At 54.9% G+C, this 22,796-nt stretch overlaps 1 protein-coding gene across 1 annotated transcript in view; it reads left to right on the forward strand.

Moving 5' to 3' along the window:
- The window catches only part of LOC111144536 (DLG associated protein 2), a 162,202-nt gene extending 140,689 nt beyond the window's left edge, over positions 1-21,513 (forward strand). The window contains exons 8-12 of the mRNA XM_022498858.1: positions 3,657-3,742; positions 5,230-5,645; positions 14,171-14,262; positions 18,471-18,623; positions 21,295-21,513. Of these exons, the coding sequence (XP_022354566.1) occupies positions 3,657-3,742; positions 5,230-5,645; positions 14,171-14,262; positions 18,471-18,623; positions 21,295-21,513 (966 nt within the window). The remainder of the gene's footprint in view (positions 1-3,656; positions 3,743-5,229; positions 5,646-14,170; positions 14,263-18,470; positions 18,624-21,294) is intronic.
- The last annotated feature ends 1,283 nt before the right edge of the window (positions 21,514-22,796 follow it).

Here is a 22,796-nt window from a genome sequence, read left to right on the forward strand (position 1 = left end):
CACAGACATGCGCACACGGGTACCTGCGTCCTCACACCGACACCTCACACGGATACACGCAGGTCACTTGCACACATGTGCGTGCGCAACCACACATGCACATGTGCTCACACCCACAAAGGTGCAAGCATGTTCGTGTGTGTACATGTGTGTACACAGCTAACGTGCGCAGCTGCCCATGCAAGTACACACACGTGTTCTTACGCTCACATGTGCATGTACTCACCTATGTGCCTGCTCGTGCAAACGCACTCACACACATACGCGCGTACGTTCACACAGGTACTTAAACGTGCACACACAAGTGCACACACACCAGCCAACACAAGCTCCTTGTTTTGTAACAGACCTATTTCAAAACGTCCTCCTTCCCACCTGTCGTCATGGCGTGTGGGTAGCCTGCAGCCTCCGCCATCGCACAGGGAGGCCCGCGCGGGGCTCCGGGCTCTGCACACCTCAGACACTCCGCTGGGACGGCGCCCAGCACTCACGGCAGCGACCGGGGAGATGGCTGTCCCCGTTCAGCAGGGAGCCCTGCACACATGACATTCGCTTCAGTAAGAGCTCACTTATCACACGTGATTCTGCTAAGACATCTTCCTTCCTAATGCCCAGAGCGTGGTTGGTCCCATAAAATGAACATATGCCTTCCTTTCTCACAATTTTTAAGATCCCTTGACTTTTCAGCCTGATTCTCCTCTTGGGAAGAGACTCCTTTGATTTCTTTTCCACTGTGCAAAGCACTAATTCCTTTCCTTGTCTTAAATTTGCTTTTTTTCCTATCCGTGTAAGGGTCTCTGCTCCCAGGATTTCTGAAATGGTGAAGACTTTAGCTCGCCCAGACCATATGTGATTTTATCATCCCCCTCAGCCTTCGCCTTCTGAACACAGAGACAGCATCCCTTGTTCTTAGAGAAGTGTCCTGTGACAAGCACATAAGTCTGTGAGCTCCCCCTTCAGTGTCCGTGTCGCCGCACGCCTGGCCGTCTTCACAGTCAAGGTGAGGGTGAGAGGACAGTGTGTCGGCCCTGCTGCAACAGCTTCTCCCTGTCTGTTTCCTGCGGAGACTTACTCTGGTCCAGTGAAGGGTCTCACGTCCCCTCGGTTCTGAGATGAGGAAGAAAAGCCTCAAAAAAATTTGAGACTCCTTGAGAGTTTTGTGGCCCATTCGTAGCAGACTCTGGCCCCAAAGCTGTACCCTCCTCTTTCACCAGGAATGGGAGAGATTCCTAGAGCAGGGAATGTGGAGACTGGATGAAGGGAGACAACGTGGTGTTACCTGGTCGTGTGTTCAGTCACTCACGTGGCGTGTGTCCGTGGCTGTGGTTACACGCACGTCCTGTGATTTTGCTGTTCATGCCTCCTGCTAGCGCGCATGGGACCATGAGCACCTTCCGTGGCGTAGCCCTCACAACCATCCTCTTCGTGCTGCCTCATGGTCGTGTCGTGAGCAAAGCCTAATTTACCCTTTGCTGCCGCCCCCCCCCCCGCCTCACCCCTGCCCTGTTTCACCCGGTCAGTAGCGCGGGGACAAGCAGCTCTCACAACTACCAGAACCGATGGTGATTTTCTTAGACTAGAATCCTGGACGAGGAATAAATAAGACAATGTTCTGAATATTTCCAAGATAGAAACCACCACTCTTTCCATTACAAATATCTTTCCTAAAATTGTATATGTGCACTGATCCCCCCAGTCACGTATCCATCGAATTCAACAATTTCTACCAGAACTGTAAAGCATAGCGATACTTTTGGTCCAGAAATCACGTACACCATGACTGTGCATAAAATGCGCACAGACGTGCACCTGTGCCAGCATCGTTCATCGTGGCAGAACCGGAAGTAACCAGATGACCCCTCCATGGGAGACGAAATAAGTCAGGGGGTGTTCCTGAAATGGAAAACAAGCAGTTAAAACACAAAGCAGCTCTGTTTGCTCTGACATAGGACGACCTCTTCGATGTGGGGCTGTTACTGCTGTCTTCCATGTAAAGTCATGACAGTAACAATCCCCACGTCCAGGAAGGAGAGTATGTCAGAGCCATGACCCCCGCACAGACAGCAGCAAGGTTAGATCAGGCTCCAGATCTAACTCCAGAATGTCTGTCCTCCTGTGGTCACCTGTGTCCTCATCTCGCTGTCCAACCAAGCACCACAGAGGGGGTGTGACCTCCCTGTGTGCGTGCGAGGTGCTGCCAGTCAGAAAGGGGGTGTGCCCAGCTGTGCTCTATGGCTCGCGAACTCACCAGGAGCCCCAGGTCCGGCTGTCTCTATTCTGGTCACAGAGCAGCAGAACAGAGCGCGGCGCCGGAGCCAGACAGACGCAGGCGTGCATCCTCATTCTGCTCCCCGCGAGCTGTGCACCCCTGGGCAAGTTACTCACCTTCTCTGACTCCTCAGCTGTTCGGAGTGGCAGGAGATCACAGCAGGTCATGGACGCTGCCCGCAGCAGCGCTTACTACACTCCTGGCGCAGGCCTGGCACCGGCTGAGCCCGCAACAGACAGCGGTGTTGGCAGCGGTTGTTTCTCCGGCCGCTAGTCAGGTCAGCGCTCAGTGGCCTGAGCTCGGCCATAGGGCAACCACAAGGTACAGTCACCGACTCTCCAAAGTCCCCAGAGGGTGTCAGAATGGTTTGCCGAGTGGTTCGTATCTTGTCCTCATGGTAATCACTAATGTCTTGAAGAGAAAATGTGGTTTACAGCTTAGGTGTGACATTTCCGACTAGGGTCCAGGTCCCCAGCTGCAGCAGTAGCGTTTCCTGGGGCGCAGGAAAGGGATGTCGCAGCAGCCAGCATGATCTTCACAGTTAAACTAACCTTCGGTTTCGCAGACCTCTTGGGCCGCGAGTTCGGGTTTTGCTGTTGTTCGTTTGTTTGTTTTAGAAAACGGACTGAATCAGCAGCCCCTCACATGTTCCTCGGCCCCGCGGATGGCCCCACAGCACTTGCTGGGTTTGGGAGACAATTTGGGCAGATAGGACCACAGGAAGGATACTGTTACACTAAAAAAATAAAAAATTTTTAAAAAAAAGCTTAAAAAAAAAAAAAAGAACCACAGGAAGGGTCCATGCGCAGTGCGAGGCTTCTGACACGGCCTCGCTGGGCACAGTTCCATTAGCAGATGCAAGACACCTGTGTGGAGGGGCAGCAGGGAGATGGCCTCCGTGTCCCAGTGCACGCTGAAATTCCTTTCCGTGTGTGTTTGTGCGTGGACGCAGCCACCAGTGTAACTCTAGTAAATCGCGTGTGTGGTTGTCAGCTCCCTCTGGCTCCTGTGGTACTCACCTTCTTCACTGCAGCGCGTGATAAGAGCTTTTAAGTCCTATAATCACTCAATCCAACGAAGCCTATCTTTTGCCTTAGCGGAACTAAGCACTTTCATCGGCATACATTTGAGAGATCAGAGTGCAATGCTGAGTTCAAGTAGTCATGTGAAATTTGATGAAACGCAGTAGCAATGTAATTACACCGTTATGAATGCATTCCCCTTTTTTGTGACTTTACGGGGTCAAGCGCATCTCTGCACTAACTAAATGTGTAATTAGTTATAGCAAATGAACACATACACACACACACACACACACACACACAAAACAGTCCCTGCCCAGGTCCCTTGTCTCGGTTCTAAAATAAGATATTCTGTGTCACATTAGGTGGAAACAGCCACAGACTCCGACACGGAGAGCCGGGGCCTTCGGGAGTACCACTCTGTTGGCGTCCAGGTGGAAGACGGGAAGCGGTAACTCAGCCCCAGCGCGGTACACGACGTCCCCAGCGAGAGTGATCTGTTAGGGGCCCGGCTACACACGTCTAGCTCCCGCTGGCCATCAGTGATCATGCCGTGTGTGGGAACAGGGTCAAATACTTACACTTTGCAGTTTATACTGTTCAAGTGTGAATTAACATCTGCTCATGTCTTGTTCTTGTGAGAGGCAGGGGAGTAATTCTTTCTCAAGTGATTCACTGCCCAGGAAGTTGGGCAGTGAGGGGCTGACGGGCCTGAGAGCCAGAGTTCTTCCCCCGAAGGGAGAACGGGGGAGCTTGAGGTGGAACTGGGTGCACATCTCCTTACCTAATAATGTTAAAAGCAAAACAAAGAAAGAGAAAGCGAAGGAAGGAAGTTTAAGACCTTAGCATACTATGGTTTCAAACTATAAAATACAGAGGTGTCTATGATGGTGGTGTGATTTTTGTATCGAGAACAAGATGATTATTTTGTATTAAAAAAAATACATCTTGTACATTTCATAAAAAACTAATCTAATGAGAGGATTGTCACATCTGCAACGTCAGTTAGCACGTAGTCCCGGGGGACGGTGCTCATCGTGGTGGGCGCTGGGACCCAGCCAATAAAGATTCTGATTGCAAAGAAATCTACAAGCTACTGGCTTCCCAGCTTCCCTGGAGAGCACTTAGACCGCAGACAGCTTCTGCGCGGGGACCGGACCTGCCGCCCTCCAGCCTTCCATTCCCATCATGGGTTCCTTCTCTCCTCCTTTGCCTCCAGCAAAGACACCAAGTGGCAAACTCATTAGCCAGCTGCAGACACAGCTGTTGCCAGAGGAGGGCTCTGTTGGTGAGAAGCCAAATGCAGAGTTAGGGATCTGCTTGGAGTAGCCCCCTCCCCCCCACACACAGAGGGTTCTCACCCGCAGCGTCGGGACTCCCGTCATGAGCCCTTCCCTGCCCATCCTTTCGGTAACGGGCTGCGTGGGCCTGGGGGCCGTTCCGGCACACAAGCCTGCTCAGGTCAGAATCTGGATTCCTTTTTTGCATAAAAGACTTAATGGGGATAATATTAAGTTATTCAGGTAGGAGAAGAGACTCACGTTCTGAAACCTGGGGGTGCAGAAGTTATTCACATAAAGGACGTGACCTGGCCTTCCTGTTGCATCCGAGCAGCACGGGACAGGTCTGTCAAGGGAAGGAACCACGCCACAGCTGCGGGTGACAGAGTGCATCATCCTCACTGCTCCCTGCAGTGCCTGTCCGTCCTCAGGGCCGTTATTTAGGCATTGAGACTTGGGTAGATGTGAGAGGTTAATTACAAAACCCAACATTCGTTCGCGGCTGAAATACCGAAATAGCAGCTGAAGGACGGGACGATGTCTTCCCCGAGGGCACTGTGCTCGCCGTAGGCAGGCGTGTCCTCAACCAGCTAGGCGTGGGCTCGCCGCAGAGTCAGCTCCGAAAGCCTCCCCTCTCTCTTCCTTCCCTCCCCCACAGACATGGGCGTTTCAAGCGTTCCAACAGTGTGACCGCCGCCGTCCAAGCAGACTTGGAGCTGGAGGGCTTCCCGGGACACGTCACCATGGAGGACAAAGGCTTGCAGTTTGGGCCATCCTTCCAGCGGCATTCGGAGCCCAGCACGCCCACCCAGTATGGGGCCGTGAGGACTGTTCGGACCCAGGGGCTCTTCAGTTACAGAGAGGACTACAGGACCCCCACGGACACTGCCAACCTTCCACCGCCGGACCCCTGGCTGGAGCCATCCATCGAGACAGCGGACACCGGGAGGATGTCCCCGTGCCGGAGGGATGGCTCGTGGTTTGTGAAGCTGCTGCACACGGAGACGCAGAGGATGGAAGGCTGGTGTAAGGACGTGGAGAGAGACGCAGAGGAGAACGACCTCTCGGAGGAAAGTAAGAGCTCACCCCTTCCCCAGGCTTCTTAGCGCCGGTTGTTGGTCAGTAGAGCGAGCGGGCAACGGGCAGGGGCTCAGCTCCCAGAAGGCAGGGGCAGAAGCGCCGCGGCATGCTCAAGGGGACCCTTTGGGGTCTTGTGAGATCGCGAGCCCGAGGGCACTGACCGCGCCGTGGGTGGTGTGGTTGAACTTTCCATGTGCCTCTCCTCCTGAACTCTCGCAGTGACTGGCTGTGGAGGATGCCCACTGGCTTCCAGAATCGTTACTACCCCGTGTTTCCAAGGAATTTAGTTGGCTTTGCTTTTTTTTTTTTTTTTTTAAAGATTTATTTATTTGAGGGAAAGAGCATGAGCTTAAGCAGGGAAAGGGGCAGAGGGAGACTCTCAAGCAGACCCCACAGTGAGTACTGAGCCTCACCTGGGGTCCATCTCAGGACCCCGAGACCACGAGCTGAGCTGGAGCCAAGAGTCAGACACTTAACCGACCGAGCCCCTCAGGCGCCCCTTGAGTTGGCTTTATGCCAAAGAGAAGGTTGCGATGAGTAGAGATTGAGCCGGCCAGCCCCATGGCAGTGTGCGCCCAGCTCCCCATCACCGTGCTGGGTGGGAGTCCGTGTGACCTCCTGACCAGGCCCGCAGAGCACAACTGCTCCAGCCCCTTTCTGGCTCTGACGGGCCTCTGCCTCTCGGGAGAGAAAGGGACAGCAGTCCTCGTTCTGCACCTGCCTCCCACTGACCTGAAGAATCCTGTCTTGCACATTGTCAGAGTTGCTCTATGTGATTTCTAAACAAACACCACCTGTCTTTGTGGATAGACCAAGGATCCGAGAGTAATTGTCACCCACCTGGAACTAACATTGCCTTGACCAGAATATGGTTTCACAGAGTCATTTCTGAATGTCTCGACTCGACAAGTCATGCTCTCTTTTTTCTTTTCCCATGAATTCCTTTGTCCATTTGCTGGACTCTAAATTCTCATGTTCCGAAGGATGGCTGGCGTCCTTGGGAATTGTGCGCCTCCATACATGTCTCGATGTCTGCTGTGATAGGGTCTGTCTGCCCTGCACGTGGAAAGACGATGATGAAATTATGTGGACTTATATAAGAGTATGATTCCTGCGGTCCAGAAAGCCCAGAACCTAATTGGCGTGTCGATCGCTCGCAGTCAGAACTTCCCTGTTAGCCTAGGAAGAGAGACATACGCCAGTTCTCCCCCACACTCCTCTCTTCAGCATCACGTCGCACACACTGTTCACCAGGGTGGGTGGGAGACCCTGGGTGTTTCTGAGGAAGTGTGGCCATGGCGAAGCATTTGAACTTGCCCCCCACCCGGCTGTGGCTGATGGGCGTCTCAGACGGCTCTCGTGCGTTTGTCCAAATGTATTACCCATTCAGGGTACACTGAGTGCAACAATGACTCACAATTCTGATATTTAAAAATCACTCATCTCACTCGTCAGTCTGTTTCTGCTTGGCAAAATCGGTACTTAATGGCTGTAGGGATTTACGGTCTTTATCACAAAGACAAAACTTGGAAAAAGTAAATTGCCTAAGTTGATGCGAAATCGGAGTCAGGCTGTGGGCTCCCGCTGTGCGCCTGGGGTCGGTGTGCATTCTTCCGGGGCCCGGGACGGGCAGACCCACGGGGTGGTCAGCCAGGACATGTCCCCGCCCTCCTGCAGCAGAACCCCGCAGAAGACGAACTTGTCCGCTCTAGCTCCGTACGTGTCTGTGCATTTGGTCCTCTCATCATTTGATGTTACATCATTTAGGACACATCCAAGAAGTTTTGGTCCCCCTTTGTGGGCAGGACAACAGGAGACACTAGCCGCTGCTGTGTTTGGAAGGAGGCCCAGAGCTTTTGTTACCTTACCATGATTTTCCATATTTAACATGCCCTTAAAAATAACGTAGTTATTTTAGTATAATGTAATATTATTTTCCAAGAATTCTAGTTTAAAAAGGGATACTGTTTTAAAAGAAGAGAGCCCTACGCCAGGACGTACCGAGCACGAATCCCATGACAGATCTTGCGGGCAGGTCTCTGCACACCTCGCTCAGCACTCACCGCCCTGCCCTGGGGTGCGTGGAGAGCAGCGTCACCATCCTAACAATGAGAACACCCGGGCCTAAGGAGGTTGGCATCTCACCCCAGATCCCACAGAGTACGGGGAGGGAGTCGAGAGGCAAGGTCAGGATGGTCTCCTGTCGAAAGCTATGCTTCATCACTGGACTGCTGGAGGCTATCAAATCCCAGGGTCCCTTTACTGGGCACCCTCTCCCCGCATTGCCTCCTTCCAGTCTGTGCTCTTGTGGACTACCTTCTGCCTAGCGTAGAGCGTGTCGAGTCCTGGTCCTTGGCCATTTGCTTCATTCTGGTCTCCGGTGGCTGTGGCACCCGCTTGTGCTCCAGACAGAATCCCTGGGCAGATAAAATGGAGACTTAGCTCGTCGTTGCTTGGCCACCGGAGATGAAGAGGGAAAAGGGGGCAAATTCCTTCTCAAACTAAACACAAAAGATCTAACAGTTGGAAGGCTTCAGCCCTGATGCATTGTCCTGGTAAGTCATGATTATCTTGTCATTGGGGGCATTCGGGAGAGTTCTGGGAACAGTGCTATAAAGCTACTTTATACGGAATTCCGTTCAGTGGCCAGCAGTGACCCCCGATCGGCCGTGAGAGTCCATCCTCATGGGAAATACAGGACTCAGACTCTGGCCGCCTTAATCGGAGGCATCTGGAAAGCACGTTCTTCTTCAGTGAGCTGTAGCAGAAAGCGAATTTCTGCTGCCCTCGATTGCATTTCCCTAAACACCTTTCCTGAAGCTCTGGGATCTTCTTGGATTCTCTCATTGCTGTAAACATTCAACAGATACTTCCTGAGTACGTGCCTGAGCCAGCTGCCACCCCACAGACCGTAGGCTGACGGGGAGTGACCAACAGTGTAGACACGGACTGCCATGCCCGGGATCAGCGAGAGCGGGACAGAACTATGTATACCGAGTGGAGAACCTCCCCCCACGCCCCGTGTAGTGGGAGACATGCAGATGGGAGCTTAAGAAACTCACAGGTGTGAGATGCTTTCACCAGCGGGAATTCCAGGAAGGCTTCATGGAGACGGTGGCATGATGCTGGGCCTCGAAGGGGCATCGGATTCGGCTGCACGGCAGGGGCAGCAGAGGGGTGGATGGGGGAAGCCCCTCCACGGACAGGAGCCCCTGTCTCCAGGCTCCTTAAGAGGAACTGCACTTTGACATGGACTCGGCACCTGCCTGCCCTCGGGGACATGCATTCCTCAGAGGACAGGACGCTGCGGAGTCCTCCCGGGGCCGTGCCTCTGCTGTCGTGGGAGGCCCCCGGCTCCTCGGGTGCGGGGACGCTGTTTCCTGCATTTGCCTTCACCGCCCGTGTCCGGCACAGGGCTGTGCCGCGGAGACGTAGCAGGAACAGGAGGAGGAACGAGGTGGACGGTCGTCAGGGACGGGGACGGTCACGCTCCTGTCACACCCTCATAAACGCTCGAATCTAACCCCCCAGACCTCCCGCCGCCCTCACGTGGGGGCCTGGGAGCACCCACCCGCCCAGCCTGGAGAGTTCAACTAATGATTTGCTTTGTGTGCGCTTGTCCCAGTCCCGGTTCATGACTAAACATGACGGCTTTGCTGGAAGACTCAGCTGCAGAGAACAGAGAGTAGACGCACTTGATACTTTCTGTGATTTTCTTAATTTCTTTCCTGAAGTTGTGCAGACGTGTGACCGTTTTGTGGACGAAGATGACACAACACTTTGGCTGTGGTCTTCTGTGCCCTTCGCACCTGAAACCGGCGCCCTATTAATCAACGTGAGGTATTTCCCTAAGAAGTGTTAAAAAATCAGCTCTGATTCTTGCACTCGTTTTGAGAACAGAAGGTTACTGGTGAGGCCACCTTTAAAAAGAAGATTACGTTAATCTGGCTTGTTAAAGCAGAACTCCGAGCTCCCATCACGTGCACTGATTTCTTCCACACTGTAGTTTTATCGTCGCGGCTCACGGCGCTGATCGGCTGAAGTGAGACCCGTTCGGCCCTGTGTGGTCGATGAAAAGCATCAGGAGCCCACGTAAATGCGGTGCATGTTAGTCATGTCCGAGCGGCCTTCCTCCTGTTAAGTCATTAAAGACCCGTCCTGGAGGGACTGGAAACCATTACTATACTCATATTTGGGGACTTTTATATTTGTTAGATTAAACCCAAATGGGGGCTTAAGCGATTCCCTCATCTGAGGGTCTCCCTTTACCGGCAGAGAGAGGGGGACCCCGGGCTCCCAGCTGTGACCTCCAGACGGGGCCACGCCCAGCTCGTAGACAACGCAGCAGGCACGGGGAAGAGGGACATGTTGCTCAGAGCCACCCTGAGTGCACGGGCACAAGGAGGACCGGGGCCGGAGAGAAGCCACCCCTGTGTTTGTAGTTTGGTGGACGCCTCGTGTCAGCAGAGGAATGAAAACTGCAGAATCAGACATGACCGCGGCCGCCCCAGCCCTGGGGCCCAGCACACTGTGCAGCTGCCGCCACCGGCCTCCCGACGGGCTTGCAGGTTCTCGAGCAGCCCGGGTAGGTGCGCAGGGGGATGTCCCTCACATGCCAGGCTCCAAAGGGCCATGGGACACTGGAGTGGGCAAAGACACGTGCGCACGATAAACACAAGAATGGTGACGCGTGAGACCTGCAGGGGGGACATCAGCGCAAACAGTGATTTTCCCGCACCTGTTCCATTGGAGGAAACCAGTCCTAGGGGAGCCCGAGAGACCCGAGAGGAGATAAACAGTCCCGTGATCTTTTCAAACGATGCAAATTCTACAAAAATCCACTTCAGCTTCTGAAAGTGTAAATGTTGTCCTGGCATTTCATAGCAAATTTAGAAAGAATTGGAAATTCTAGAGGACGTATGAAAAATGAAAGGGAGTGAGGGAGCGAATCAAACTTCCTTGCGCGTTGGAGGCCAGCGCCGCGTCGGGCTCTTCATCAGTCCGCGGTCCGGGAGCGCAGACGCTCACCTGCGGCTCTGGAAACCAAGTGTCGGGGCTATGACGACATTAGGGGAGTAGAGTGGAAAAGAATAAATTGAATTTTTCACTTCCAATTCTCAGCAGTTATGGGAAGGTATTCGCATTAAAGGTACTGGATGAAACTGTCCCCGCTCGCCCAGAGGCAGACCCTCTCGCCATTAGCAGTCACATCGTGACCTTCTCCGCCACGTTCCCCGTCTCTCCCGAGCCGCGGTCATTTTGCACCCTTCAGACTAACCCCGCATCCCACGCAGTGTGCCGTCTACCCATGCTGAGTTAAGGCTATAAACTGAAGTGCTTTGTGTTCGTACTTCTGTTGAACTACATTTTAAGAAGAATATGAAAATTAGTGACTAAAACCAAGTTATATAAAACTGACTGACTTCTAATTACCGTTTGAGGGAACCTGGTCCCTACCAAGGAGCACTTTTGTCATCGCTTCTATGTCTTCCTAAAGTGACAGCCTGATCAAAACCCATGTCTCCAAATCTTTTTGTCAAGTCTTACAGGTTACAGGGGTCACACGGCGAACTCCCAGCAGCAGTGAGAGCAGAGCTGGGGAAACACGTTCAGTTTGGGGATCAAAATGTGAATGAAGGGGAAAGTACTCTCACCCCTCCTAGGAGATGCTCTGACTCTGTCCCACCACCTTTCTCCCTGCACCTGTCTACCGCTCCGTCCCTGAACCTACCCACTCCCACGAACCCCGTCCCAGCACCTGCCCACCCCTCTCCCTGCACCTGCCCACCCCTGTCCCTGCTCCTGCTCATCTCCCCGCATCCCAGCATTTGCCCCCCATCCCCACTGCTGCCCACCGCCCTAATGCTGCACCTGCCCACCACCTGTCCTCAGGGCACACTCAGTCCTGAACCCCAGCACCCTCCCCCTCCCCCTGCACCAGCTCCCCCAACCCCAGATCCTGACCACCACTCCAGGCCCACTGCTGCCTGGCAAATCAGATCGAGGAGGAGGGTCTGTGGGGAGGAAATCCCCTCTCGAAACAGATTGGCAGAACACACCTGGGCCTGGGGATCAAGAAGCATGAAAACATTTTTTAAGTCTGAAAGGCTGCCACAGTGTTTTCTAATTTATTCACTTTTATTAAAGCCACACGTGTTCACCTTGTTAATATTCGAGAAGCGGTGCAGAATTAGACGCGTGAGGGAATGCCTCCCGCCTTCGGAATGATAAGGACGTGACGGAGGCACAGGACACGGCAGGTGACAGACGGGCTGGCTGCGGCTTATCTTCAGCTCGTTCAGGAAGATAAACACGCGCGTGGCGAACTACTAATTGCTGATTCGCAGTGATGCAGATGCCTTCCTTTCAGATCCTGCATGTGTGTGAAATTGTTCATAATAAAACTCTGGGGAGCAGGAAGCTGAGGTCCTCCCAGGCAGATGGGAAAACAAGACGAATTGAATTAAGCGTTGAAGTCCATCGTCTTACTCTGGAGAAAATCATTTTAAGGACACGTTATGCCCGACTCCAGCACTTCGCTTTCGAGGGAAGGGACTACCACTGCCTGCGGGGACCGCTGGCGCCCATGACACGTCTCGGACCCACCCACGGGGTCATGCCTGGGACTTCTGTCCGCACCGCTTCGTAGCACTTGGTCACGTGGATGTGGAAGCTCATCCCCACCATGGTCTCTGGCCCTCTCCTCCGGCGCCAGGCCCCGGGGGGAGCACAGCAACGGCGGGGCTTGTCTGGGGAGCGCTCGGCTCCTCCACGGGGGGTCTACACACACTGAAGGAGTCTCCCAGGCGCTCGGCTTAGAGGCCGCGGGTTTAGTCACTTGCATTTGGAAAATGTTGGGGGCCGTGGGGGGAGCCAGGTTTACTCCCCTGGACTCAGTTTTCCCTCTGTGGACACCTACAAGGCCTCGACAGTCGTGTGTGCCCCACGGACTGGCACAGGCGCCCCCAGGGGCATTGTCAGGACAGCCCTCCAGACAAGAAGCTGGGGGACACAAGCTCATCCTTGGTGCGCCTCGAGCTCTGGTCCACACTCTTCTTGAGATGGGCCAGGAGTCCAGAAATGGTGAGTTGGCACAAGCCCGCGTGGGAGGGCGACGGTTCTTTCCTCCCCTTCCAGGACGGACGCATCTCCAGGGAAACAGCCCGTCTGTAACCACCTCCCACCTGCCGTTCACAAATACAGGCTCCTGTGGCGCTCTTGGCGGGAAGGCTGGAGTTCGAGGCCCAGCCCCTGGCCCCGGAGAGGCTGCCTCCGTTCCTCGACACGTGCACTCCAGAGGGTCTGCAGGAGAGCCGCAGGGCAGCCGGAAGTGAGCCGGTGGGGACAACCCGCTCCAGCTCCACAACGCCGGTCTGCCGAAACCCTGAGCATAACTTGTATTTGTGTCTCAGGGACGGAGGGGGGCCTGGGCTCAGGGTATGGAGGCAGGAAACGGGTCCCCACAGATTCCCAAATGCTTGTAGAGTATTCTGAGTTGGGATCCGCCGAAGCTCTTAGTTCCCAAATGATTATGGCGCTAACGCCTGACAAGGACTGGTCTGTGTGAGGACGGGGGACGGAGGTGGCAGGCGTTGGAGCCACCCAGAGGTCACAGGACTGGGGCAGAGACCCGGCACGTCACACACACAGGCTTGCGTTCCCCCGAACTCCATCCCGAAGTGGTCACCCCACGCTTCTTCAGTGTGTTAAGTCCTCTCCATGGACAAAACTACAGCAGTTACTTGTTTAAAAAGTGGCGTTTGATTGCTTAAAGTCACATGACTTAGAAATCGTTTGGAGACTTCCTGTCATGTCACAGTGGGGTCACGGGAGCGGGGGCGAGGGCATCGTCACTACAAATGCCCTTGGGGAGTCAGTTGGTGAGTCGAATGTGACGGGAGCCCAGCGCCGTGACAGTGATCGTCTGCCCACGGGACCCTGCGGCCGGTGGCAGGAGCTTGGACAGAGCCCAAGGCTGGGAGATGACGGGTCCCAAGCACACCACAGCCTCTCCCTGCACAGCTCCTCCCTCTGGGTAGACGCTTTCAGAGCCCCAGAGACGACTCCCATGAGTCCAATGAGGTCACCGAGTCCGATGTGAGTTCCTAGAAATTAGGAATTAACATCTTCATTTTTGTGGAGGCCATAAAAAGTAAGAAGGACTCAATGTCTTTTCTGTTCCTACCTGTGCCTCACCTTCTAGCTCCCCTGAGCAGCGTTGCTAGGAGAAGAGCCTCCTGTGGTATAGACCACCCTTCCAGGCCACACTCGTCCCAGCATTGACCAGTCATAGCTTCACAGCTGGTAGTACTTACACGTCATTGCCTTTCCCTCTAAACCCGGACACGGGCCGGCCTGGAAAAAGCTTCAGTCCGTGGCCGTGCCCCGCACAGCAAATTCGAAGTTTTGACGAGGGGGAGACTCACTCAGGCATTTGAACCTGACTCCCCGTGCATCACTCTTGCTTTTGGTTTCTTGCTGACCCAGTTTTAAACGTGTTTTGTTTGTTCTGTTCACAGTTCTTGGTAAGATCAGGAGTGCCGTGGGGAGCGCGCAGCTTCTGATGTCCCAGAAATTCCAGCAGTTTTATTGGCTGTGCCAGCAGAACATGGTGAGTGGATCTCAGGTGTGCTCGGCCCTTAGGGGCAGCCGAGGGGGCGGGGTCTCCGAGCTGCTCGGCCGGAGGCTCCTGGGGCCTGCAGAGCAGGGAGCAAATTCAAGCAACGTCCTGGGTTGGGGTTCGGGGTGCTGAAGAGGCTACTGTGAGGCCGTGCTGGGGGAGAGGAGGAGCGGCACGGGGACAGCCCCCCAGAGCCCTAGGGCGCCTTTCCGCTGCACGGTCCACCTGCCCAAGGCCCTAGGAGGGCGGGGATGGGAACAGCTGTGATGTCCCGGACAAAGACCGCAACGAGGGGCGGCTTGACTCAACGCATTGACAGCAACATTCAGAGAGATTCGGGAGAGACTGTAGAATAATCGGGGCTTTCTGTGTCATAGTCAGGACGGAAAAGAAGATACCAGGAACAGACAGCACAGTTGGCTTTAAACTTGGCTCTGACTGTTCTGAACATTGAAGAGAAAGAACACCCACACGTAGGTTGACGCTTACTTACGGCATCTGTGTACATGCGCACATGTTCTTTGTCTGATGAAAGCACATAGCCGTGTGACTTTTTTGTAGAAGTAACTAAGGAGCTTTCACATCACCGTACAGACTGTTTTATAAACCCATACATGGATTTCTTTCAGCGCAAACTTGTCGTTAAAATGCAAGTAGGTCTGTGCACCATGGGAGCGATGGTGCTCACGATGTGACTTTGTTTTGTTGTTTTAACCTGTAAGGAGACGCGAACTTACTGAATGTTCTCACACATCAAAGGAGGCAGAGTGCACCAGAGCTGCCAACTCACCCTCTTGATTAGGATTGTTTAAAAGTATGTTTTCTCTAGTATTTTCCTGTTAACCCCATTGGAGTTCATCCCAAAATGTACAAAGTGGCCCCTGTGTCTCCCGGGACAGGAGATCATAACCCCCATTAGGAAGTGGGGGCAGGAAGGGTCCGTGCACCTTGAGAGGGACGTGCGGCTGCGACGTGCCCAGCTGTGGTGTGTGGGGAGCATGTCCTGCTTCTCCCTGTCTGATGACTGTCCTTAAAGGAACGGATTTAGGCAGTTACTGAGCTCCGTACGTGTCAACTGAGTTGGGTAAGCATCGGTACTCACCGTCTTTAGGAACTCACTACCTAACGCACCGAACAGGCAGTAAAAACATGTAAAGACGTTACGCAAGCTTATAACGTGTCCACGTCCTGTGTGCCGGAAGCAGCTCATACTAGATTTTTAATCATCCATCCGAATACTTTGGATGCTTTACACATGTCCAATCGCATTTTATCCTAACCTTCAAAAAGTCCTTTTCTGAGCTCTAATATACACAGTGTGGCTGCTTCCTTTTGTTTTGGATTCTATCTAGGATTCGAGGAGGAAAAAAAACCCACCCACCCAAACCAGCCTTCAGCAGAGGGGGCAGCAGGGGTGGGTGTCTGAGGCGGCCTGGCCAGAGAGAGACGCTGGGGCGCAGGCAGACGCCATGTCGTTAGCTGGAGGACTTAGGCGGCTGACCAGTTTCACGTCAAAGAAATGAGCCCAGAAGACAAGCCGGAGCCCAGACATTCCAGATGGAGAGCAAAGCAGCATGTCCGAGGCAAGGGCATCGGATACTGGCCGAGTCACGGGGTGCAGAGCCGAGCGGAAGCAATGGCCCTCGTACCCTATAGAACACGGGCTTCCTGGATGGACCAGGAGCCCGGCATCCCCAGCCGGCCTGGGAAGAGTGCATAGTCCCTTCCAGACCTACATGCCAGCAGCGGCACCGTCCGGCACCGTCCCCTATGTGCCCTTTGGAGGACGTTAGCTGGGAACACGGGAGCCAGAGCCCACGCTGTGGGGCCTCTGCCGGCCGGGCCAACAAACCACCAAACTCTGCAGAATGAGAATTTAGCGGGGAAAGACGGCACTGTGTCTGTGCTGGGGGAGGGGGTGGCACGGCCCCCCACGGGCATGCGGCCATCCCCACCCAGGAGAGGGCAGAGGACGGGGTATAGAGCCTGGGTGTGCCCGGCGGCTGCACACAGCCGCACCCCTGCCTCGAGAACAGCAGAGCAGGGCGATGTCCACCCTTGGGTCACCGGGAGCCTGCATCTCGCTAGGAGCACCTCCTTAGCTTTTCCCTTTGAGGACATGACCCGAGCCCAGCAACCTGACCTCGGAGATGGGCAGGGTCACTGCGCCACCTCCTGCAGACGCACTCAGGTGTCCCCCTTCCCAAACCCACAAAAAGCAGAGGTTCGTCGGGTTGGTGAAGTTCAGAAGACTTCCACAGCCCCCCTTCGAAACTCCAGTGTAGACGGAACATGCCTCCCAGGTATGAGAAGCCTCCTCCCGCCCCACTTCCTTCCCGATGGCCGCAAGCATGTTCAGGGTCCAGTCCCGTCACCGTCACTGCCGAATCGCGGCCCCAGCTATCACACGGTCGTGCTGTTTTTCCTCAGGAGCGGCAACTGAGTCAGGCTCCCACATGTGAGTGGACGAGCCCCCATGGCTGGTGGACGGAGCTGCCCCCATGAAGACACTTCCCTGGAGGCTGGCTGTCCCCCTCGCCGATGCCCGTATCCCCCCAGCTTCCACGGACACACAGCTCGTTCCCCCTGACCTTCACCCACACAGGCTGCTGGTGGGTCGCACATGGCAGGCTGGGGGCCAAGTGATCATTCTGATAAGGGTGTCAAGCCAGCGTGATGTGGACTGAATGTGTCCCCCAGGGTCATGACGTCGGGCGATGGAGCCTTCAGGCTGTGATGAGGTCATCAGGGTGGAGTCCCCATGAATGGGGTTAGTGTCTTTACAAAAGGGACCCCACAGATCCCGCAGCCGCCCCCCACATGACACAGTCGGAAATCGGCCACCTGGACAAGGGCCCCCCCCGGACACGTCCACACCAGCCTGAGCTGAGATGCCCAGCCTCCAGCACCGCGGGGCTCTGTCTCGCCGCCCCGATGGACCATAGTCCATCAGACCTTTGACAAAGGTAAAGGATGTGGAGCTTACTGGGAACAATTCACAAGTAAGATGAAATTTGCACATTATAAGCAAATTCACCAAAATTTCTCAGTTGAATCTGAGATAGCCTCCCACTGAATCAAAGACACCACCCGCGGAAACACCCACACACTTAACCCGGGGTCCCAGCCCGTGCCTCTAGGCAGGTACAGTGCGAAGCAGCTAGGCTCACACGCGCAGGGGACGTGGGCGGACGGGGGCGCTCATCTCGGAAAGCCGTCCGACTTGGATGCAGCCCGCGCCCTGGGACGGCGTGCACCTGGGGCTGGCGTGCGGCTCTGCGGCCTCCCGTGCGTGAATCCGCTGTGCACCTACCTCGGATGGGCGTCCCCGTCCTCCCTCTGTGGGGGCACAGCAAACCGGGGCCGCGTCTGTGCAGCCGCGCTGGCCGTGGGATTTAGCACCGAGATGTGCCAGAGCGCACAGAACCGGCTCCAAGCCCAGCCTCACCACCGCTGCAGAACACGTGTCCCGGTCCTGGGCACCAGTCTGCTGAATAGCCCCCCAGGGAGACCAAAGATGTGGCCGCCTCGTGGCTTTTAGGAATGCCCAGCGCCGGGAAACTTTGAGCATCACCTAAGAAAGCATTTTCGAAAGGAAGCAAGGAATGAACGTAGCGCACGTATCCTCTTTAACGGGGGTTGTTGTTCTAGAACGGTTTCAGGTTCATGGCAAAACTGAGAAGGGAGAGAGATTTCCCATTCCCCCGCCCCTACAAATGACCCGCTTCCCCGACAGAATGTGCTTCTGTTGCAGTCAGAGACCCTTCATGACAACGTCACGGTCACCCAGAGTCCAGGGAGCACATGAGGGTCATTCCTGGTGTCGTGCGCTCTGTGAGTTTGGACGAACGCACGGTGATGTGAATGGTATCAGGCAGAGTAGTCTCCCTGCCCGAAATGTCTGTGTCCCACCCGTGTGTCCCTCCCCCCAGCCCCAGGCAATCTCTGATCCTTTTACTGTCCCCACAGCGTTTCATCCTCCAGAATGTCACAGAGCTGGGATTACACACTTTGTAGCTTGTCCATATTTGGGGACGTGCAGTGTGTCAGCAGATACCTGTGCCAGCTTACCGGGCCCTCGCGAGCCCACTCGAACACTTGCATCGGAGTTGGAATTAGCCGGGCGTCTCCCTGACCCGAGGCCCTAAAAGGTACGTGCGGGGAAGAGTGGGCTGTAAGCTGTGCTCCTGTGTTGGCAGGACCCCAGCGCCATGCCGAGACCCACGTCCCAGGACCTGGCAGGCTACTGGGACATGCTGCAGCTCTCCGTCGAGGACGTCAGCATGAAGTTTGATGAGCTGCACCAGCTGAAGCTCGGCGGCTGGAACGTCGTCGAGTCGCCCGAAAGGAAGGTAATTCTGCCCGGCGTCCTCGCACCCCGGCCCGGCCCGGCTGCGGGAGTCACGCTCCATGCCATGGGCTCCTAGTCTCAGGTTAGCGACCCCACGTCAAGCCGTCACCGGGCACGTGTGTGCAGAGGGATGGAGTCACCGGCCAGGTGCCCGAGGCTCGTTCTTGCCGGCTCTCTTGGGCTTCAGCCCCAAACCACAAGCAGATCTAGAGTCTCCCTTCATGCAGGGTCTGCCCTCTGACCTGTCCTCATCACACCTTTGTTGGGATCATATGCAGGTGCTTTTCCACAGGGGTGTGTCAGGTCTGGTCACAGTGACTGCTTCCTGTTGAGGTAAACGTTTCAGTTGCTTATCTCCAGCCGAAGCCAAGAAAACATTTCAAGCTTCAGTGAGTGGTTTGATGATTAAAACTCCCTCTAGATCTCCCAGCCTCGCCCTTAAGTACTGAACGTGTCCATTGAATTTAAACCCTTAAGGTCAGTCACATCTTCCCTTTGGATTTCGTCTTTAGGGGACTAACATGTGGGTCTGAACCAGCAATAAACACATTGATTCCCTATCACATTTTAAAGATGATCTAAGTAAACATAAGATAGACATTGTCAAAATAAAATAATGACACGAACCCAGCGTGCTTGGAAGCTGTGGCTGTAGCTTGTAGTACAGGACGGATGGCCATGTGGGGAGCCCGAGCAGAAGCCATCACGGCCACCAGCGCCGTGCCCACAAGGGTGCCCCAGCCGTCCTGGAGTTCTGGGCTCGATGCCGTTGGCGCCGCTGCAGACCGTGACAAATCACACAGACGGGGGCAGAGCGGAGTAGGCAGCCGTAGGCGCTCCGTGAGCCGCACAGCGTAGGTAAGCAAGTCCCATCAGTGCTCTGGTTTTGAAGTGAAGGAGGTCACAAGTACAGCGGTGCAAATGTGGCTCTAATAAAATACTAAAAGTAGAACTCAGCCAGCAGTCTAAAGGCAGGCAGGAACCCTCCTATGTTTCTCATTCTTCTGCAATTGACAGCTGATAGCATCCATCCTGCCTGAGCTATGCACAGGGAACGGCCCCTAGCTGAAGACCGTCTCTTGCCGGGGGCGGACACCCCGGTGTAGACGATGGGCAGCTCTTTCACACCACAGAGGCCCCGCGCTTATGTTTCTTGAGCGAGTCCACTCTGTAGATCTGCGGCCACCTGGTCAGCCCTCCCTACCCCGGGACGCTGGAGGCTGAAGGCCCTGTGCACGGCCGAGTCCCCCCACAGCTGCTCCCATGTATTTCCTGCAGCCCCTACTCCAGGCTCCCGAGCAGAGACGAGCTCGGTGGTCATGTGCCCGGCGCAGGAACCAACTTCCAAGAGAGCTGAACGTCTCAGTGAACCAGTCACCCCATCGTCATAGATGCCCGCCCGAGAGTCAGGAAGAAGGTGTTGCTTCTGGTCCAAGTCATTTTAATTTTTTTTAATCTGAGGAGAGGCAGAAGGAGAGGGAGAGAGAGAATCCCAAGCCGATCCCTCATCCAGTGAAGAGCCCAGCTCAGGGTTAGATCCCACAACCCTGATATCATGGCCTGAGCCAAAACTGGAAGTCAGCCACTCAGCTGACCAAGTCACGGGTACCACACCCCCTACTTTTTAAAAACATCTCGGTCCAAGCCATTTTAGAATAAGTCGTGGGAATAAAGTGTCAGACAGCAAAGCAAGCCTCCTACCAAAGCCGACACTCGCAGTGGAAGATTTGGCCACTGGTGTCTGCCCCGCATGTCTTCCCCACAACGTGCCCACAGTCCGGCCCCTCTGGGTTTCTGTAGAGGCTGGAGGGAGAGAGGGGGTGAGTTCCCCCCAACAACGAGGCATCTGCTCAGACAAGTAAGGGGTTCTGGTGCCTTGTGCCAGGCACCCTTTCCTGGGAAGGGGCCAGTCGACTCTGTAAAGCCCAGCCAGCCCTCTGCCATCAGCACAGTCCGCCTCCAGTCCAGCCTTTCCGGTTAGGGTGTGCAGTGAGTGACGCGGCAGGGTTAGGGACACAGACATGTCTCTGGGACAGTAACAAGCACTACATACCACATGCACTGCACGACTGTGGCCCGGAGCTTTCTAGAAAAGGCATACACCTGTTTTCGTGACTTAAGAACATGAAGTAATCATGTGCGTCTGTGTACCATCTAGTTAACGTCAAAGGGGTTTAGGGCCCTAACAGGGATTTGGCTGACGGCCCCGCACGTAAGATGGTTTCCAGGAAGGCCCGTAGAATCCGGAGTCCGTAGAAAAGACTGCAGCATGTGACGGGGGCGTCAAGTGTCATCTGCCACACTCCCCCGGGTGCTCAGGACCTTGGGTGGCAGGCGTGTGCCAACGCTCGATGACGCAGAGTCCGCTACCCTAGGCACGACATCAGAATAGAGCAGAGACCGAGGACACGGGCAGTGTTCGGGGGCGGGTTTGAGTTCCTTAAGTGTGACGCCGTCACCAGACCCCAATACCCACTGAGGAAGGCTGTGAGAAGTCACGGGCAGGGCCACCGGGCAGGCGGCCAGGCCGCGGGGTGGGCCACGGGGCCGGGCCAGTTCGGGCCCTCGGGGGGTGTCCCATGCCACTCGTAGCCACCCCCGCCTGGGGCGGGTTCACGGGCGGGTGCTGCTGTCCTCTGATGGCCCCACTCTTGACTTGTGATGCTTTTCAGGAAGAAAGAAAGGTGCCCCCTCCGATACCAAAGAAGCCCCCCAAAGGGAAGTTTCCCATCACGAGGGAAAAGTCCCTGGACCTGCCGGACCGACAGCGTCAAGAGGCCCGGAGGCGGCTCATGGCGGCCAAGAGGGCGGCGTCCTTCCGCCAGAATTCGGCCTCGGAGCGCGCGGACAGCATCGAGATCTACATTCCCGAGGCCCAGACGCGTCTCTAGGGACGGCCGCAGCCCTCGCCACCGTCCTCTCTCTGCTTTGTAACAAAATGCTTGTACAGCTTCTCACCGGCCCGGTAACTTCCCTCCCGTCCCTCCGCCGAAGCCGCCCGTCGTGTTCTGTTCCGCGCACACTGGAATGCTTGGACTCCGCAGTTCGCCGAGCTCGCGGCGAGAACAGCTTCCTCCTCTTCGTCTCCCCCCTGGAAGGTCTGACTCTCCGTCAGCTCTGATGGCGACGCGTGGGGACACCTCACCGAGCCACTCTGTTCTCAGAGGATAACAAGAAACACCTCGAGAGATGGAACCCGGCTGACATTTTGTTATTTATATTTTTATAAATCGTGCGATAGCTAGAGGCAAGAGTAACAAACAGCAAACTCAGTGGGTACATCTCCCCGGTCACCAGACCCCCCGGGGGAAGGTGCTCCAGCTCGAAGGGCAGGAAAGACAGACCCCTCTGCCCCCTTCCACCTGGGGGTGCTTCTCCCTAAATCCAGCTGACCCATCACCAGGGTCCTTGTGTCAAGTCTCCGGTGATGAGAAGCCATCTCTCCAGGCCCCCGGCTCCCTGCCATGCAGTTCTCCAGAAACCCAGGGGATTCCGCGTCTGAACCCATTCACAATGCCTAGCACAGTGTCTACACCATCAAAAAATCCGCTGCCTGTTCATTCACACAAGGGAGCAACACATGAAGAGAGAGCAAAGTCTTACGCAAGGCTGGTGTTCCCAGCAGGCGTCTGGAAAGAAACAGCGTGGCCGTCCTTCTGACGCCGAACTCGTTGTAGGTCTTGTTCCTTTGTAACTTACATCACACTGTCTCGGCTCTACGTGTCCCCATTTCTGTACGTGTGATTTTTTTTACAGATGTATATATATCCTCAAACTGTTCTATCCGTTCACTCTCCAGGGTACCCCCCCAAAATTTGCTTGTTTAAAATGACAGTTGTGATGTTGTACAAAGTTTAAGAAATATGAATGTGAGTGGTAAGTATCTCAGTTTAAATGGTAAAGAAGAAATGTAGTTTACATTCGTATTTTTCCAGAATTCTTGTGTCCTATGCAGTATTGCTAAAGTCAAGAATCTATTTCTTGCCTGTTTTAGACATGACGAAGAAAAAAAAAGGTTACATATGATTCCCATCCGTAGACTCTAAGAAAAGTGATTAGTTTTAAGAATTCCGATTGGCACCAGAGAAAAGCAGGAAGGATTCGAATGCGCAGGATTTCCGTCGGTACAATCAGATGTAGGTGCAGTGACCGTCCCTCCAACGCTTCTCACGTC

The sequence above is a fragment of the Enhydra lutris genome, unplaced genomic scaffold, assembly GCF_002288905.1.
Source record: "Enhydra lutris kenyoni isolate GAN:26980312 unplaced genomic scaffold, ASM228890v2 scaffoldscaffold11, whole genome shotgun sequence".
Taxonomy (NCBI): Eukaryota; Metazoa; Chordata; class Mammalia; order Carnivora; family Mustelidae; genus Enhydra; species Enhydra lutris.